We start from the raw sequence: 18,963 nt of genomic DNA, 5'->3' as shown, positions 1-18,963 counted from the left end.
AGGAGTCGATGGTAGAGCCAATATGGAGATTTTGGTAAATCAACATTTCACAGAAAATCTGTGTTCTTTTTTTTTTTTGCTTCAAACTATGATTCCATCTAGTCATATCTGATTTTCGGAGACAATTTTATAATGCATATTGTTTTCATTTGTCATTGCATCGTTTAGCAATGAGGCACATGCTTCTGCTTTAGTTTGTGTTTGCAACAACTTCTGCAAAGTCTGGTAGCGTGCAATCCTTAGCAACATTTACAAAGTCAGCAAGGGACTTTTTGTTGGTATTTGTTCATCAATTATTGATTGGATTTTAAAAAGCATTGGTTCTACATCTGATTGTGATTGGCTCAACTGCTAAGTGGCTTTACATGTCAGCAAAGAGAAGTGAGTCTCATCATAGGAAGACAAGTAACATGCATCATGGGGAAAAAAACGGTCAATTTTGATTTCTTGATTTTGAAAAATGTAATACAAATAGATCTTTATTTTCAAATCTTCAAACTTTATTGCATTGACTTTAAAGAAATCGGTCTTAGAATGTAAAAACATGGGTTCATTCGTGAATGTCACGAGACATTCTTGATTTTTTTCAATATAAATATTCAACATTCAAGTGAAAAATAAAACAAGAAAAACATCTTCCATGTCTTGCATTAAAAAAGTAATCAATACATAGTACTAGGCATCACTAAATTATAATAAAATACAGAACTAAATGTGAGACCTAGCACAAGATATATCTGCATTTACAACAATATAATAATAGCTAATCAAAATATCTTATTTATTTAGTGTTTAAAAGCTACATTAAACATCTCTCCCCTTAAAAGTGCTTTATGAAATAATGAAACATTTACAGCTCACACAAACATCACACAATCTGACTTGCAGTATATTTTTAAAATGAACCTTATTAAAACTACACAATCCACATTGGCCACTTTACATATTTATGAGATTCACAGGTGGCAAATGCAAATGATTGTCTCAGAGATCAATTTGATCCAGCTAAACATGCTATCGGTTTTCTTCAACCCTAAACCCGTAAAGGGACAGCATAGCGAATCAGAGAAGAGGTGTTTGGTCATGCGGTGATGGGATGAGCGGAAGACTCCTGCAAAGCTTACTCTTACGATGGCTTGAACAATGGAGTGTGTGTTGTGAAGCGTCTGATCAGTGTAATACTGATGTGTCATCAGACCGGGCTGTTCTCGTCTCTGACCAATGAGATGACACTGCAGTCTGTAGGACAGTTACGCAACCGTGACTTTGTCAACATCTCACCACTCGGACATTTCCCGTGGCCTCTGGAGAGACAGAAAACGTGTCAGCTTCACGAACACAGAAAGGAATACGTGGGTTATGATATTTATTTACTCAGACAACATATTTCTATGAGTCTGTTGCAGCTAGATCTGCTCTAATAGCGTGATCAAAAGGCAACCATGGGTTAACCTCAAACCACATTCATTCATCCATGCAGTGCCAAAGCACATCTGAAGTCACCTCAAGTAACTTGTCATTTTATGTTGCAACTACAGATGTCAATAAAGAGCACACAATTCCACAGTGGAATTATAGGAACACTCACTTTTTTTTTTTTTTTTCTGAAAACAGGCTCATTTCCCAACTCCCCTAGAGTTAAACAGTTTAGTTTTACCGTTTTGGAATCCGTTAAGTCGATCTCCGGGTCTGGAAGTAGCACTTTTAGCTTAGCTTAGCATAGATCATTGAATCGGATTAGACTGTTAGCATCTCGCTCCGAAATGACTCAAGAGTTTCTTTATTTTTCCTATTTAAAACTTGACTCTTCTGTAGTTACATCATCATGTACTAAGACCGACGGAAAATGAAAAGTTGTGATTTTCTGCACTGATTTTCCGGGGTAATGATCAAGGAGCTTTGCTGCGTATCATGGGTGCAACTCTTCATTTTCCATCGGTTTTAGTACATATGTATGCTACTACAGAAGAGTCAAGTTTTAAATAGGAAAATACAGAAACTCTTTGTTCATTTTTGAGATGCTAACGGTCTAATCAGATTCAATGATCTATGCTAAGCTAAGCTAAGCATGCTACCGCCAGACTTGGAAATCGGCTGAATGGATTCGAACACGGTAAAACGGTAAAACTCAAGTAAAAAAAAATGGAGTGTTCCTTTAATAATTTAATATTATTAATATTACTGCATTCGGACAACTTTAAAAGGCGATTTTCTCAATATTTTATTTAAAAAAAAATTTGCAGCCTCAGATTCCAGATTTTTCTAATAGTTGTATCTCAGCCGAATATTGTCCGATCCTAAAAAACCAAACATCAAATGGAAAGATTATTTATTCAACTTTCGGATAATGTTTAAATCCCAATTTCATAAAAATTAATCCTTATGACTGGTTTGCTGGTCTAGGGTCACACATTCATTGAGCTTTTAGTGTGTTTGTCCTCTTTTTTGGAGCTTGACAACTGTATGTAGGTTTGGCATGATTTAAGGGTAAATATATGGCACACTTTCTATTGTACGTGAGAGTACCTGCTCTCTGGGATGAGGTGTAGTGTGCGGTAGAGGTCAGCAGTGGAGGGCATCTTCAGCGGGGCAGATTTAGGTGTGGAGAACACCGAGTTGGATTGGGACTTGGTCACGAGGAGTGGAGGAGTGGACTGCAGTTTGGCCTCGGGCTCTGTACCTAGAGATATGCAAAAGTCAACTACAAAACAGAAATGCAGTGCATTTGAAACAGTAGATCTTTCCCTCACTGGTCACCGGTGAAGAGGTGTCAGACGTGACTCACTGACTGCTAATGCACCGTACGCTTCAGACAATGCAGGTCTTTTACGCTCTACAAACGGAGTCATGTTCAAAAACTGTGTCTTCAGCCAAGCAGCTCGATCTTCTTCAAACGATCTTCTCTAAAGAGACAAGAAACAAACAGATGCATCTTATTTCCATGCTACATAAAAGTTTCTCGAAACCTTTCAAGGAAAATGTAATTCAGTACCTCGTGTCCCAGACGAATAGCAGCTTCAGTGAAGTTCTTCCTCTCTCGCTCGAAGTTCCTCTTCTGTTCACTGAAGAGCCTCCACTCCTCTTTGAGCCGCTCTTTCTCCTCCAGCGTGTAGCAGTCGTTCAGCAGAGCCGCAGTCTCCTCGTCACACGGCGAGCTCAGCTGCTGCTGGAAACACACACCACAAACACTTTCACACCAATTAAAGGAAGTTCAAGGAATAAACTAAAGGGAACAATGCATCGGGATGTCCTCGAAACGTAGATGTCTTCAGGAGAACACAATGAATTGTGTTAGCAGCACTTCAAAATGTGAAAAAATTATCTTCATTACTTTTTAAAATCATTTTCGACAAAATTAGCCAAACTAGAAAGTGGAAATAACTTTTACTGTACATTTCATCACACTGCAAAAAGTTTTTTTTTTTTTTTTTGTTTAGTTTATTCAGTGCAAATGTCTAAAGATTCTTAAAACAACATGCAAAATTACATGATAAAACTTTGATTAAAATGTAAAAAAGAAAAAAAATAATCAAAATGGAGTGAGTTAAAAAAAAAAAAAAAAAAAAGGACAAATATCTGCCATTGGGCCTAAAAAAAAAAAAAACAAGTTTCAACCCCCCTGACAGATTTTTGTTCTTTTTGGATATTTGACTACATTTTTGTTCAACAAAATTTTTGTAAACAAGATTTTTCCTCTTGATTTTGCACCATCAAATTCTTCTAAATTAAAGCATGTTTAGATATTTTTATTGAAAGACAAATATTTTTTTATTATTATTTTATTTTATTTGATGCCATGACTATGAAATAAAAATTTTAAAAATGTAAAATATTGAATAAAAAAAAAAAAATCTGCTCCAGTTTAAGACCTTTTCAGACTTTAAAGACATTTTAAGACCCACAGAAACCTGATTTTACGATCTACGTTTTAGCACAGTTTATGCTTTGGACCAGAGACACCGAATTAGATATATTCATACGCAAAATATCCATAACATGAGACAACACACTGGGTCCACTGGAGTCATGTTACTGTAAGACGGAGTGGAGTGCAGACGAGTTCATGAGAGTCTGTTGACCTGCAGAAGCTGCTGCTGCATGTGGATGAACTCTTTACACTGCTGTAGCTCCAGTCTCATGCGCTGCATCTCGTCCTCCTGCTCCTTCCTGGACATCATCTCGTCTCGCTCCAGCTCCTGACACGCCACCAGCGACGCTGCAACACAACCACTGACATCCCTTACACAAGACACGAGACAGAACTTGCTCTGAAATTCAACATCATGTATGGAAGCCTGTTTACGCCACTAAATAAAAAATAAATCAAGGTAATAGCTTTTTATCTCAGAACTGTGAGTTATAAAGTCAAAATTGCGAGATATAAACGTGCAATTCTGAGCTTTTTTCTAAGAACTGCGAGTTAATATTTTTTTGCATATCAGTTGTGAGAAAAAAAAAAAAAAACAGATTTGTGACTTCATATTCACAATCGCGTGTTAAAAAGTCTGAACTGCAAGATATGAACTCGCAGTCCTGAGAAAAAAAAGTCTGAATTGTGAGATAAAGTCACTATAAACATGCTTCCATCACTATAGTTTGCAAGAACAAGAGCAATAATTAACACGAAGAGCAAAGCGTAACTGTATACTTGCTAGGGCCCTATAAAAATGTCTAAAAAAATTTTAGGACTTCATTTTAATGTTTTAATTATCGATCAAATAAAGTAGTTTTTCTTTGTGCATTCGGTGTTGTGTAATCAAATGACGGCATAAAACATTAAAAACTGAATTAATCTTCTAATCAAATGAAAATGTAATGTCAATATAAAGCTATTAAAACAACATGGCTGAAGTTTGTTCTTAAAGTACCTGAGCAACTGAATGAGAAAGTTTATTCATTTCACAATGGATTCTTTTCTCAATATCTTGTACTGAAAACAGCAGTGCCAAGTATTTTGTCTGTAGGGGTAACTGGTTCATTTCAATCTGACTCGACCTCAAACATAAAAAATAGGTAATAGACTTGAAATGACATGTTTGTGACGGACAGAAATGTTGAATATATTTTGATCCTCACTCCATAATTTCACTGCCAGAAACTAAATCTGAAAGATCAGAAAATGCACTCTGTGCCCCTGTAAGATTGAGAGCATCAGTCAGCTGCTGAACCTTGGCTGTCGAGTCTCTGCATGTGGCTCTTGAGCTTCCTCCACTGCAGGCGGATGCTGTCGGTGAGCTGCTGACGAGCCTGTTCACACGACTGCTCCACACTCTCTCTGCTGCAGTCACCAGACTCCTCCTCGTCCTCAGACACAGCCTGGGGATGCAGGATAGTTCACACCATCAGTCAGCCCAAACCCATGCTGCTTTAAAACCAATGAAGAAGACACGTCTGATGCAACACCAGAGATTTCTGGACCTCCACTGAATCTGCATTGCACCACAAACAAAACACTGACAGAGAGACTGCAGAAGCAATCCAAATAATACTTCATTTGATGAACAGATTTAGATTTTTTATAGAAATATGAACATTGACCAATATAAGAGCGTGGATATGAAATAAACAGAAGCTTAACAGTATGTTTCAAATCCGATTTTCAGTGGAGAGACGGAAATCTCTCAAGTTTGATGAAAATATCTTAATTTGTTTCTAATGTATGGGTTTGGAGCAACGATGTTGAGAACATGATTTCCCAGCAATGCATACATAAAAAAAAAAATAAAAAAAATAAAAAAGTATACTCTACTGGCAAAATTTTAGAAAGACATTTTCTGCAATGTGCAAAAGTAGTCAAAAATTAGCCATGGGTTGGAAACATTATGATTTTGAAGTTTCTTCTGCTCACAAAGTCTGCATTTGTTTGATAAGAAATACAGTAATAAAGATGAATATTGTGAAATATTATTACTAATGGTTTTCTATTTGAATACTCCTGTGATGCAAAGCCGAATTTTCAGCATCAAGAACAATTTATTAACATTAAAAATGTTTTACTGTCACCTTTGGTTAATTTAATGCATATTTGCTGAATAAAAGCATTCATTTCTATTAAAAACACTCACATAGACAAACATTTGAACGGTACTATATCATGGTTTGTGCATTAATATTAAAAGTAGAACGGTTTTCAAAACTGCTAATCAGAAATGTTTCTTGAGCAGCATATCATAATGATTTCTGAAGATCACGTGACACTGAAGACTGGAGGAATTGTGCTGAAAATACCTTCTTTTAAGTTGTAATATTATTTCACGATATTAGTGTATGTACTGTGTTTTTGAGCAAAAGAGACTTCATTAGAAACATTTATGAACTATGAACAATTTGAAAATAAAACGTTGATTTAAAAAAGAGACCTGCTCGAGGCTATCATCTGCCGGCTCGGGTTGGACCAGGACTTTCTTCGGGCTCAGAATAGCGATCATGTCCTTCTTCATGAGCTGCAACACTTTCTTAAGCTCCGAGTTCTCCGTCATCAGAGATCTGTGCCGCGTCTCATAATCACCCAGCAGAGCCCTGTACATCTCGCCCTCATGTCTGACAACACAAGAGCAGAAGTTTCACTGGGAGAGACACCAATCACGTCGAAGCCCCACCTGAGCACTGGAGGTTACCTGGCCTCCATCTTGCTCGTCTTCCAAAGACCTCTCTTGCCATCGGACCTTCCCACATAGTTTGACATTTCAATGGCTGAACACGTGAAAACAGAGAAGAGAGGAATACTGTAACCTTGGACAGACTGGTCAAATCGTTGAATTTGAACTGGATCTCCTAAAGCAGCACTCACAGAGTTTCTTGTCTCTCTTGTCCACGAGCAGCTGGTTGAGACGCTCCTTCAGTTTGGTGCACTCTCTCTCTCTGCGCTTGGTGTCGTGGTTGTACTGCGTGGCACGACTGGAGACGATGTTCTGCAGCTTCTGTACCTGCATCATGTTAAATACACAGTAGTGTATACACTATACACTGAAGAAGTCTTAAAAACATACTCAACATTGAGGGGAAAAAAAGTTTTCGAATTAACAAACAAAACAAGAGATCACCAAAGATCTTGCTTTACAACATAAACTACTCTGAATATCAATGTGGACGGATTAGGGCATCTCCAACATGTTTTCTTCAGGAGAACAGTAAGAAAGCGTAAAGATGAAACCGTGCTCATTGGTGCAAGCAAAGTCAATGGCTGCGGTCACATTGAGAGTCAAAAACATATTATACATAAAATGTAAGACACGAGGCTAGATTTAACCGAGGCTTTGGATTACATTAATGTTCAGTTTCTTGCACGGACTGATCGTTTCGCTTCATAAGACCTCAATATATCGTGCTGTTTTTGACTCTTAAAACGACTGTGGGAGCACAGTTTCGGCTAAATATCTTAAAAAAAAAAAAAGAAGAAGTCATCTACATCTTGGAAGGCCTGAGGGTGAAAAAACTAACAGCTAAATTTCATGTTTGTGTGAACTGTCCCTTTAAGTGAGCGGCCATTAGTGGATGCTGTATGGGACACATTTAGGACAGACAGTGTTTCCACTGTCACACACGGCTCATCTTAGGTCAGCCAGGTTACATATAGACACAGTGAGCACATACGGTGGGAAATACATTGCTATTGTGCCTTTCACATTTCAGACTTAGTGTTTGAAAGAAGTAGTTTAGTGTAAAGTAGCAGCTGGAACAAGAGTCCACTAGCAAATATACTGCTGCGTCGGTTTCTCTTACTTCCTCTTTCTCAGACTTGAGGCAGTTCTGTAAGGTTTTGATCCTCAGCTGTAGCTGTCGCTCTCCCTCGTGCAGACCCGAGTTCTCTCTCCTGGTGTGCTCCAGCTGATCCTGACACAATTACACAACAGCAGAACAAATTAAGAGTCTCCTAGCTGCTCGCAAATGGATTTTACAACCGTTTCTACTTCCTTCAATTTTTCATGGATAAATAATTAATTAACTCGGCCAAAAAAAAGATTAGAAAATGTTTACATGTTAAATGGGTTCCTGGTCAAGATTACAATTTTCTACCATTTAAAATGAAGTCACCATAAACAAGACATCAAAACTAGGGCAAAATCGTGTTAAAAGCGGCGTACTTTGAGTCTACAGCTGCTGTGCTGCAGATGCTCGAGGTCACTGCTGCTCTTCAGCTGCTGCGTCTCCAGATCGTGTAGGGCTCGCTGAGCTCTCTTCTGCAGCTGAAGTACTTCATACAGCAGGTTCAACACCGGCACGGCGCTCACAACGCCTGCTTTAGTCTCTAAACTGACTCCGGTCAAGCCCAGCGAACACACCTCCTGAGGAGAACCAGGAGAAACGCCTCAATACTAACAACAAGCAATTAGGTTTTGTGTTGAATATTTATACATACAGTATTTTGTTTAATAGTAGAGTGACTTAATATGCATGATTTAACAGTGTTTTCATCAAAGAGTCAAGACAACATTTTTATTTTATGTTAAATTAACATTAAATGCAAACTGGCGTTCTAGTAAACAGTGCTGGGTTAATGCATTAAGAGCTACTTTAGATTACTTTTCTCCAAGTAACTAATAAAAGTAACGCATTACTTTTTAATTAACAAGGAAATATCGGAGTAACTATTTCAAATAAGCAATACCAGATACTTGTTTTCCCTTTTTTTCCCCCATGTGGAGAGAAATCAGCAGCGCAGAAGCATTGTGTGTGCGGTGTGTGAAGAGGATGATGATGATGCTGTGGTTCTAGACTTAATGTGAAAATGCATTTACTCGCACAAAAACAGATTCAGTATTCCTCGAAATGAATAAAAACAGTGAATATTATGCAAACCTGCATTTAGTTACTTGTTAAGTAGTAACACAATACATACAGCGAATCTCAACAGACTGGATGTTTTAACAAAATAAAATAAAAATAAAAAACTGCACAAGACACATAACTCGCCTTGCAGTGACAGAACCGCTGTCCTTTTCCAGCACTAGAAAATACTGGATGTAGACCCCAGATTCCCCCTGGGGAGGAACTGTTTTATCTACAGCTCCTTTCCTCTATCAGGGAGTAGGTTACCTGCCATAAAATCTGAGCTTTCTGAGCTTTTGGGGGAGTAATGAGGAGGGTAGTGCTCCTCTTTTATATGGTTTGGATAACCCAACAAGAGACATTCAGCAGATGTTGTCATTCTACCAAATGAAGAGAGACATCAGACATTTTAGTCTCAGGCTGATACCTGAGAAACAGGGTCACTGAGACTCATGTGAGGACAATGTATTCATTAGAAAAACCAATCCCAGAATGGAAGAGCCTATTTCCTGACTCAGTATAATGGGTTCAGCATGCACCATAGGGGCAACGCTTCATAAAAGCACAGCATCGTAAACTTCTGTGCACTGTAGGCATTGACATATGGAACACACACAAAAAAAGATTGTTGTTAAAGCCTTGTTTGAGATGTGAAAAGTGGCAAAACTAAGAAAACAGAGACTGTGAGAAGAATGGCCACTCTCTAAATCAAGTACATCTGCCCTGTCTCTTAAATTAGTCCAACAGGGTTAAAGCCCCACATGCGCGGTTCATTTGAAGTTACATGTGCATGAGCACAAGAAATAGAGCCTTGTGGAGACAAGAGACAATCTTTGCTTTGCATTTAATCTAAGTTGTTAAACATAAACCATCGGAGTAAGTTTAACCATTAACATCATCATATCTAACACGAGCAGTACTTTCGAACTGCTCTTGTAGTGTACCTGATTGATATATGTGATGCACTGCGGTATGTTCTCCTCGGAGCAGAACGCACTTATCACGCTGTAGGAGGTTTTGGGCAGAGCCATGGAGGAATGCAGCGGATGGTGAGAGGGAGACACACTGATCCCAGAGATACTGGAAAGCTCTTTGGTGTCTGTACAGAAGACAAAAGAAAAGCCAGAGCCTGTTAATAAAGCTAACACGGGAGAGCTCAGTTGAGGAAAAGCATTCAAATAATAATAAAAGAAATTACAAAACACTATGCGGTGCATTTGACAATGAGCATTTCAGGATGTCAGGAAATTTTGGAAATATGAGACAATGAAGTTTGAAAAACTAGGTTTTACACATGATCATTCAAAATGGCAGAAGTTGTGAAGAAACACCATGACTGTTTTGACTCGATGCACAGGAAAAAAAGAAAATCATTTTGTTTCTTGGCCTCAAAAGTAACTAGCCTTGATGAAGTGCAAGTCTGACCTGCTGGTGGCGCTAGAGGGATTGAGATATCAGATTTACTAGGGTAATAATTCAGATTGTCCGTCTGAATCTTATCTGTGTACGGCACTACATAACTTCCTGTGATAGAGTCAAAAGTGGACGAGGACGAGGACAAGACAGAGTCTGTACTTCGGTGAATTGGCTCCTAATTAAAATAATAGTTCACTAAAACAAAAATGTGTCATTATTTGCTCAACCACATGTTATTCCCCTGCACATATGTCTCCTAATTATTTTACCCTTTTTGGAACAATGTTTACAAAGCTTTTTTTCCCAATACAACAACAGATAAGACACATATCTGTTAAGGTTTGCAGATATGGACACTATAAACTGGCTGTTTTATGGAAAACAGCTACATGAAGATTCTTCAAAAATGATTCCTTTGTGACTCACGGGAAGAGAGAAACAGCGTATAAGGGGACGAAAAAAATACACTTTACTTTTTTTGGGTAAACTATTCCTTCCAATACACTACAGAGCTAGCTTCAATATAAAGCAACATTTCACAGATCAATTAGAAAGCATGGTTAAATTAGCTCAGTCTCTTAACAAGATCAAGCCAAGAGTCCCGGACACAACGTTCCCCATGTGTACAGCTCACCGAGAGATGGATCTGGCATCATGGCAGGAGTCCACCAATCTCCGACGAAACCTTCAGCTGGGACAGGGATGGGATTCTCCAGCGTCCTGCTCATCCGGATGAGATGTGAGGCCGGAGCGAGAGGCTAGCACTCGGACATCACGCCTGAAACAGGATAGACGGCACACTGGATTACCCAGCAGAAGGCCTGTGAAGACGGATTACACCGCCTGGATTACCAGAAGCGCACGTGACGGAGAGATCGTGCAGAGCAAGAACAGCATTGAGAAAACCAAACCAGTGTAGATCCTGATCCACAGCTGATCTCATTGCTTAAGTCATTCACAACGGTCAAGAAAAGGTCAGACTCCAAAGACTGAGCTCAGAGTTCAGAAAAACACATGCATGCATCACACCACGACAAACAGTGAATGCAGGATATCACAGATGTGCACATAATAATAATAATAATGCATGCAATCATTTAAAAAAATAAAATCAGCCTTGCATTGCAAATACATTTTCAAATCAACATACATTCAGCTGAGAAGCAAAATGGCTAAAGACATCATTCTCGCTTTCTGAAAAATGTATCCAAAATAAGAGACTCTATGCTTAAAACAACTAAACAAATATTTCCCAATGGGGTTCGAAAAAAACTAAAAACTAAATTAAAAGAAATGAAATGAAATGAAATGAAAACAAAGATCTTTTTTCTTACTCCATTGGGAAATATTTTCATGAGAATGATTTATATCAGTCTATATTTTATATTAAGCAGAAGAATTATGACTAAGGACTTGAAAAATTCATCTGCATGCATTCATTTTTCATACGCTTTTAATCCACACCGTTAAAGCAGTTTATATATGCATAGTACAATCTGTACATGCATTTTTTTTTGTATATATAAAAATACAATGGACATTTTCAACTGTTGTGACACTTTTCCATTATGCATATTTAGCTAAACATATTTCACGACATTAAAAAAAAGACAAAAAAAAAATATATATTCTAGAATTTCTGATAGTTCTTTTCCCAAGCATTTTGTGCTCGCAAAACAAAAGCCTAGTAAAGTATGTGAACATAAATGATAGGCTACAATCAAGATTTTTGGTATATGTGTCTGGTGTTGATATATGAATGCACAATTATTCAGTTTTGTCATGTGATGGTCATACAATGAGTAAACGTGTTGATGGTCACAATAGTGAAGGCTGCACTGAAAGCTTGCAACAGCAAAATATTACACTAAATTAAAAGTTACAATATTGATGTTGTAATAGGTATCTCTAATATAACACATTTTGTGATATATATTTTTTATGAACAATTTTATGTCACAAATTTAAATTAACAATTTTGAAATACATTGATGGTTGGGCTTTTTTTAGTATTTTATCTCAGTATTACTATCAGTGTTGTATAAAGGTTTTTAAGCATAATAGTAACCCTAGAATGTGATCAGAACGGTTTAAAAAATTATTTAAAAAAAACAAAGACATTAACATTACTGACATAACTTTTGGATATTTTCATGTCTGGGAGGAATTAGGGATTAAACGGGTTAATAAATCTGCTTGAGCGATTCTCGATTAGGAAACATTAACAGCAGAATTAAAACAGTGTGAGCAGAGAACTGCACAGGTAACGTTAACGTTAGAGTATTAGCCTGGCCGCAATGGTGATGCTTGAAGAGGGGTTCAAACACGTCTCTGTAGGCAGCACACCACATTAGAGACACAAGCGGAGCTACAACTTTAGCATAGCGGCTAATAAACACAGACTCACCGGTGCACTTACTTCAGCGGACCCGAGAGAAGACAGAGCAGCATATGCGCGCGGATTACACTGATAATTATAGTGTGTGTGTGTGTGTGTGTGTGTGTGAGAGAGAGAGAGAGAGAGAGAGAGAGAGTGAGTGAGTGAGTGAGTGAGTGAGAGAGAGAGAGAGAGAGAGAGAGAGAGAGAGAGAGAGAGAGAGAGAGAGAGAGAGAGAGAGATCATCGGATGATTTGAAGTGCAACTCAGTTCTTCAAAATAAACAAACACGACTCTCATTGGCCACCCGGTTATCAAGCAACCAGCAACTCGCCGTTTGATTGGCTGGATCGTCCGTAACAACAATCAACAGGTGTTCAGCGTCTTCCCGCATAACATATATAGACATTTGACTGATTTCTCCATTTACTTGAATCTGGTGACATTTGTTTATTATATTATATCTATTTGACCAATATTTACTCGCCTTTTATTATTACTCTGTAATTTATTTAGTTGCTTGTTTCTTCTATAAGGTCTAAACACTGAATAAATAAATAAATAAATATATATATATATATATATATATATATATATATATATATATATATATATATATATATATATATGCATAACATATAATGCAACTAAATAAACACAATTATAAGTCAAAATACTCTCTCTCATTATTATTATTATTTTAATCACTTTGCTCTTTAGTATTTAATATTGTGTCCCTTATACTTCTGTACTGTGTAACCATGGCCTATACGTTTATCCGTGTTTAACAGCCAGTGACTTGGTTATCTCCTGCTGACGTCATAGTTTCATGTGTGCACACGCTTGATAGTTAATCAGGAACTCAAGACCATGGTCTGAGTCAATATAGTGGCAAAACTGAAATGCTTAGTTAGCAGATTGACTGTTAGCAGATGAAATGCAGACTCGTCTTATTCTCAGTAAATAATCATTCCACTAGACTGCTGGATTGCTTTGCATGATTGTTTCTTTGTAGTTTTGTATAATTTCAGTGTGCTATTCATATGCAGCTTTATTTATTATTATTATCAATTGCTAACAAATTATATGTTTGATCTTGCCTGGGGAACCATATAGTATACTAAATTATATATAAATAGTATAATAATACATATGTAATCAGAATCATTCTTACTTTTCAATCCATTAGTTACATGCACTGTGTAGAGGCAGCATGCTAACACAACATACGGCAAGATTTTTCTCCTCCCTCTTACAATATGCATGTTTTATTATTGCGGTTAATCTTTTTTTTTTTTTTTTTTTTTTTTTCATGCTGTCCACAATCCTGTAAGAAAAGACATGCAACCCATTTTGGTCACAACCCTCCAGTTAAAAGCCACTGGTTTGGAGCAGTGCATGAGACCGTGAGCAATGCACAGTTTCCTCATCACGTCCACAAAAAGAGCACAAAGGCACCAGAAGGTGGAGGAATTTTCATCTACCATGTACTTCAAGTTTGATGCGTCCTTGCATTCAGCTATGAAAGCCTGCAGCTCTGATAACGGCAAACCATGCTTCTGAAAATGCTGCAGTTAAAGAGAACAGAGTCAAGTGTGATCATTCATGGTGCTTACTTTGACTATTTGCATCAAAATTAGCATTTGGGATTGACAGCTGTATTCTGCTAATGTGTGAACAAGGCCTATTACTATAACTCACACTTAGGGATCTGAACTAACTAAGCACATAACTTGCACATAATAGAGCACACCCTAATAACGTATGTGTTAGGTATTTGTTAAAAACAGCTTACCACAAAACCAAAGCATGCGCTGACACTTAGTTATCACAAACCCAAAGCATTGTGATGGCAGGCTTGCACAGGAAACCTAAACCCAGTTTTGGTTGCTGTTGTGAAGCGCTGTGTGCTATACGAGCAGCAGGCTTTAATATACGCACCTTGATGGTTTCAGAAGTGTCTGTGATAAGGGCAGTGAAGAAGCTCAAAATCATGTGAAGAGTGGGACAAAGCTGTAAATACACATTCTGCTGAACATCCACACCAGATCATCCTTGTCCTGGAGCTCAGTGAAGGTTGAGTAGACTTCATCACTGTTAATCATGGAGAAAAGGCAGCCAGATGCAACTCAAGGTCCAAAACAGAGGAGAAATAAGAAATGCTCTTCATAAAGAAGGCATGTGATTATTTTATTTTATTTAAATAGCTTAAACATGCTTGATATATGTGTAGTTGACATTAAATACCTTTACACCATCTAAACTATTTGTAAACAGCAATTTTTATATGGTTTTTATGCATGCAGCTTTTGTGAGATCATATTAATTTATAAACTACACTGAATATTGAATCTACTTATTTGTAACACAGCATAGCCTTTAAAAAAAGGGATTTGCATATTGTTACAGGTCAACTGTGCAGTGTTTCTTTTAGGAATTAGTTCTGGATACATATAACGTGATTATGTAAGGACAATATATAATAACAAAAGAAGTGAGCATGTAAAATCAATAAATTTGACATAACATCTAGCGCAGCAATAAAGTTAAGATTTTCACAGTTTAAAAGAGCCCAGCAAAATATTGCACACATCTGTGTACATTTCCAAACATATCAAACTACTGTATGTTGTGATGGCTTTTCCTTTTTATGTACAGTATATATGTGTATACAGTGTCCTGCCAGACAGTTTCCAGTACATCTTTGTTTTGTTTTAAAGTGCATTTGCATTTCCTCGTTGAGAATTTTTATGCATAGTGTCATAAATGTTATTATTGCAGTGGATTATTTATTTATGTAAATCATTTGACTTATGATATTTACAAGGCTGGGATACAGTTCCGTATCTAATAAGGATACATTTAAGTTCCACCTTGCATTTTCTTTTTTCTTTAGCTTGATAGCTAGAATGTCTTTTCTGTAACATGCTGACTTTAATGTCTTAAGTTTGTGACTGTATTCCTGTAAGATTAAAACTTTTGCTAAGAGACAGACATTGCATAACTGTTGATATGAACGTTTCTCAGAAAGAAGTTTACTAGGTTTAATACAAACAGTATTTGGACTTTTTTAGGTTGTCACATGCCAAGCCAAGTGAGAATTTCCTCACAAAACTTTCATTTTAACAGCCATAAAGTGAGATTTAAGAGTATGCCGTTAAACATTTAATATTTGACAATTACAGAAATATCAAAGGGCTGACAGTAATATCAATTTTTCAGCATATGATTAATAATGAATCTGTGCAATTCACTTTTCATCCTCAGACCTGCACTAGAACATGCGGCAAGACAAGAAATCCCCAAAAACATCTATATAACTTACTAATAGATGATACAAGCTTTCCCCATCATTCTGATATCATTTTTGACTTTCCAAACCCAGCTGATATACTTACTGGGATTGTATTTATTAACTTTTTTTTTTTCACTAACACAGACAGAAAAAATAATAAAAGAATTAACTTTTGTCATGCATTTTTTTTTCTCTCCATGCAGTCGTCTTAAAATGCACATATGTATATAAGGGGAATCAATATGACCCCAGTTTTTGCACCTCTGTACAGTTACTGTGACAAACGAAACCTGTCATTACTCTTCTGCACCTGTGTAAAATTTAGAAGAACTAAATAAATCACCTGGCCAGCAAAAAATCATAAAAGGATCATAAAGGTTAGCTCTGAGAAAAGTTGTGGCATTACACGTTTTGCAGATATTTAGTATCTAATCATTCATTCAAGATTGACTTTGAAGCCACTGTATATGTGCTAATGTACTTACTGTTTTGCTTATTAATGATTATGATGATTGCTGATTTTGTAGAGAGGGGATTTTTGTGTTCTTTGTGTGTTTTTGGTCCTGCACTACAACTAACTTGAGCAAGAAACATACCTTGGTTTGTCCGCTTTGTGCATGGTTGTCAAACTTGATCTGTAATCGAACACAGCAGATTACTCACTTTATCGAGTTAAGTTCAACCGGTCCAAAGGGAATTCTAGCTCTGAGTCTGAGTCTGTTTTTCTCTGGCTCTGACTCTGACTCAAAACAGCACGAAATCAAGGAACAAAACAGTTGAGATTTGAAAGAAATTAAAAATAAAAATGAAGGAGAAGAGGGAAGAGGGAAATGTCTAGTGTTCATGTGACTAACCACTATTAGCCAATCCTGGAAACTGTGTGGTTATGGCTAGTAAACTGACTTCTGGAAATCTTCTTATTGAAACCGAAAGCAGAAGCGGCTGTCTTTAGATGAAAAACTAATAGAGAAATTAGATTCAGTGTTGTTCAGTGTTACACTTTCCTTTGATAGACCACTTTAGACATTCTGTGGATTTACATGTCAACCAATCTAATATAGTGTGGGTTAAAGTTAGCAGATTAATTTGACATGAACTTGGAAAGTTACCAGAATGTGTTGATGAGCATCAAAATATAGTGTGAGCAGATTTTACACAGAGAGACAGTAATAGACTGCTAGCATCTCGATGCACAGTTACTTTGATACTAAAGATGTGACAATTGGAAGTGTTTACTAATTAAATGTATTGTATGCAATAAAAAAACGCTTCTATGTTGCATGCATTCTTTTTTCAAATCACATGATATTATCAGGCTATCACTTTAAGAGATCATGGAAAAGTTTGCAGTCGAAGGAGACGAGGAGTGGATTCAAGTTCAGAAAATCCCACTTTTTTTCTGTTTATTTTAATATTTCAAGAACTCACTGTACATATATTTACATTCATGCATTTAGCAGACGCTTTTATCCAAAACCACTTACAGTGCATTCAGGCTATACATTTTATTTTATTAATTCTTTTTACCAGTAAGTGTGTTCCCGAACCCACAACCGTTTATGCAAAGATCTACCACTGAGCCACAGGAATATATATATATATATATATAAATAATTTAAACAATGTCATTTATTTCAAGTGCATTTTTTATATGAGTCTAATCAGATAATAATGGAAGATCAAGGTCTTAGTTTGTCTAAAAGCAAATAACACTCTTCATAGAAAAAATTTAAAATAATAATGTCAATGAAAAAATAAATATAATTTGAGGGAAAGAACTGTCTGTAAGGTGTTTTTTTTTTTCTTTTCAGTGTGTAATCCAGAGAAACGTACTCTTCTGATTACGTGAAGGATGTGATCATGAACCTCGTGTCTTGTGTGCAAGGCATGATCTTTATTTCTGCTCTGGGAATTCTTCAGGATAAAATGTTCGAAGGCGGTGATTTTCCTCTTTGAATGTGACCATCATCTCATTTCTCACTAACAGTGGAACAAATATAAAGATATCATCAAGAACTGCTTGTCTTGACTGACAAATTGACAGTGAATCAAGTGCGAAATGCTTTTTTTATGTTAACTGTAGATTTACTGTAGTTTCAAACAACAAGAAACATGGTCACGTTATATTTCCAGTTTTACCAAGCAACTCAAATCTGGTGAGCTGCATGAGAAACTACTGCATTTTAACTCTGAAAACTAAAGGTTATTGAATAAGATGTTATTTTTGAAGCTTTAAAAAGGCTCTTCTAATGTGGCAGACAACAACATTATTTTCAAGAGGGAATATTTGAAATGGGCAGCATTATTTTCCACGGTTTACGACTTCTGGTTCTGTATTTCTGGCATGGACTCGTGAATAAATATTTCAGTTTTCTCCTGAAGTTTTTCACAATCTGAGGATCCATGTGTGATCTAGCAGTCGTAGCAGACTCAGCATTTAACACAGAAAGGGCTTTTTTTATGTTTGCAGTTTAGCTCATCTTCAAAATGTAATGATGATGCTGAAAGGTCTATCAGATATCCCACTTTCCTTTTCTCTGAATCAGCCCCGTGCCGTATAAAGTGCATCAGATATAATCCAAACATTTCTGAGCAGGTTGTGCAGCATTCATTCATCTCTCACTCTTTGTGGGTGTGGATGGAAAGCATAAAAAAACGAAGAAAATGCTGCAATAACTACATGATATCTCATCTTTAAATAAGAGATAAATAATTGTGTTATTTGTAAACATCAACAAAGCTCAGAAAAGGGATTTTTACACATTTGAAGTCGCTCTAAATAATATACCTTTCCTATGCTGAGTTTGTGTGGAATTAAATGAAGTGTTTACACTCATTATGTGGAGAACTTAACATGTGAATTACTTACATTTAACCCTAACCCTGCCATACTCGTAATCATACTTCAAACCCATTAGCAGTAAATCCAGAACATCATGTGTTTAGACAGTAAATCGTGTATGTATTTCGTGTTAGTAGTTAAAGCCACCTGATAATGTGTGACCAATTACACTTTCATACTATAAGCTGACGAACTGTAACTAAACCTATATATGAATGTGATCATGTTTAACAAAATATAAACACAATGTATGCACAAGCATCA

The 18,963-nt window shown here is 36.7% G+C and overlaps 1 protein-coding gene across 6 annotated transcripts; it reads right to left on the bottom strand.

Annotated features, from left to right (window-relative positions):
* Positions 1–457: 457 nt before the first annotated feature.
* Positions 458–12,746, bottom strand: LOC113039814 (afadin- and alpha-actinin-binding protein-like). Of its 6 annotated transcripts, none has more exons than XM_026197907.1 (14): positions 12,593–12,745; positions 10,820–10,963; positions 9,714–9,868; positions 8,085–8,285; positions 7,723–7,833; positions 6,791–6,926; positions 6,618–6,693; positions 6,360–6,540; positions 5,169–5,316; positions 4,080–4,216; positions 2,993–3,166; positions 2,786–2,903; positions 2,527–2,680; positions 458–1,304 (listed from the first exon to the last, which is right to left on the bottom strand). In XM_026197907.1, the coding sequence occupies exons 2-14, from the start codon at positions 10,911–10,913 to the stop codon at positions 1,193–1,195; spliced, it is 1,797 nt and encodes a 598-aa protein (XP_026053692.1). In that variant the 5' UTR covers positions 10,914–10,963; positions 12,593–12,745; the 3' UTR covers positions 458–1,192. The 6 variants fall into 6 exon arrangements, with proteins under 6 accessions (XP_026053692.1, XP_026053726.1, XP_026053718.1 ...); XM_026197941.1 differs by having other exon boundaries at positions 2,993–3,163; XM_026197933.1 differs by having other exon boundaries at positions 12,605–12,745.
* Positions 12,747–18,963: the final 6,217 nt, after the last annotated feature.

This window comes from Carassius auratus, chromosome 2 (assembly GCF_003368295.1).
Source record: "Carassius auratus strain Wakin chromosome 2, ASM336829v1, whole genome shotgun sequence".
Classification (NCBI taxonomy): domain Eukaryota; kingdom Metazoa; phylum Chordata; class Actinopteri; order Cypriniformes; family Cyprinidae; genus Carassius; species Carassius auratus.
The sequence above is the reverse complement of the archived record's forward strand: the minus strand, read 5'-3'. Positions and strand labels throughout refer to the sequence as shown.

Excerpts from the sequence above, each read along its gene's own strand:
- LOC113039814 (XM_026197907.1), bottom strand. The coding sequence starts at position 10,913 with ATGAGCAGGACGCTGGAGAATCCCATCCCTGTCCCAGCTGAAGGTTTC. Across the intron at positions 9,869-10,819 it reads GATGCCAGATCCATCTCTCG|ACACCAAAGAGCTTTCCAGT; the intron begins GTGAGCTGTACA and ends TCTTCTGTACAG. Across the intron at positions 6,694-6,790 it reads CAAGAGAGACAAGAAACTCT|CCATTGAAATGTCAAACTAT; the intron begins GTGAGTGCTGCT and ends TCACGTGTTCAG.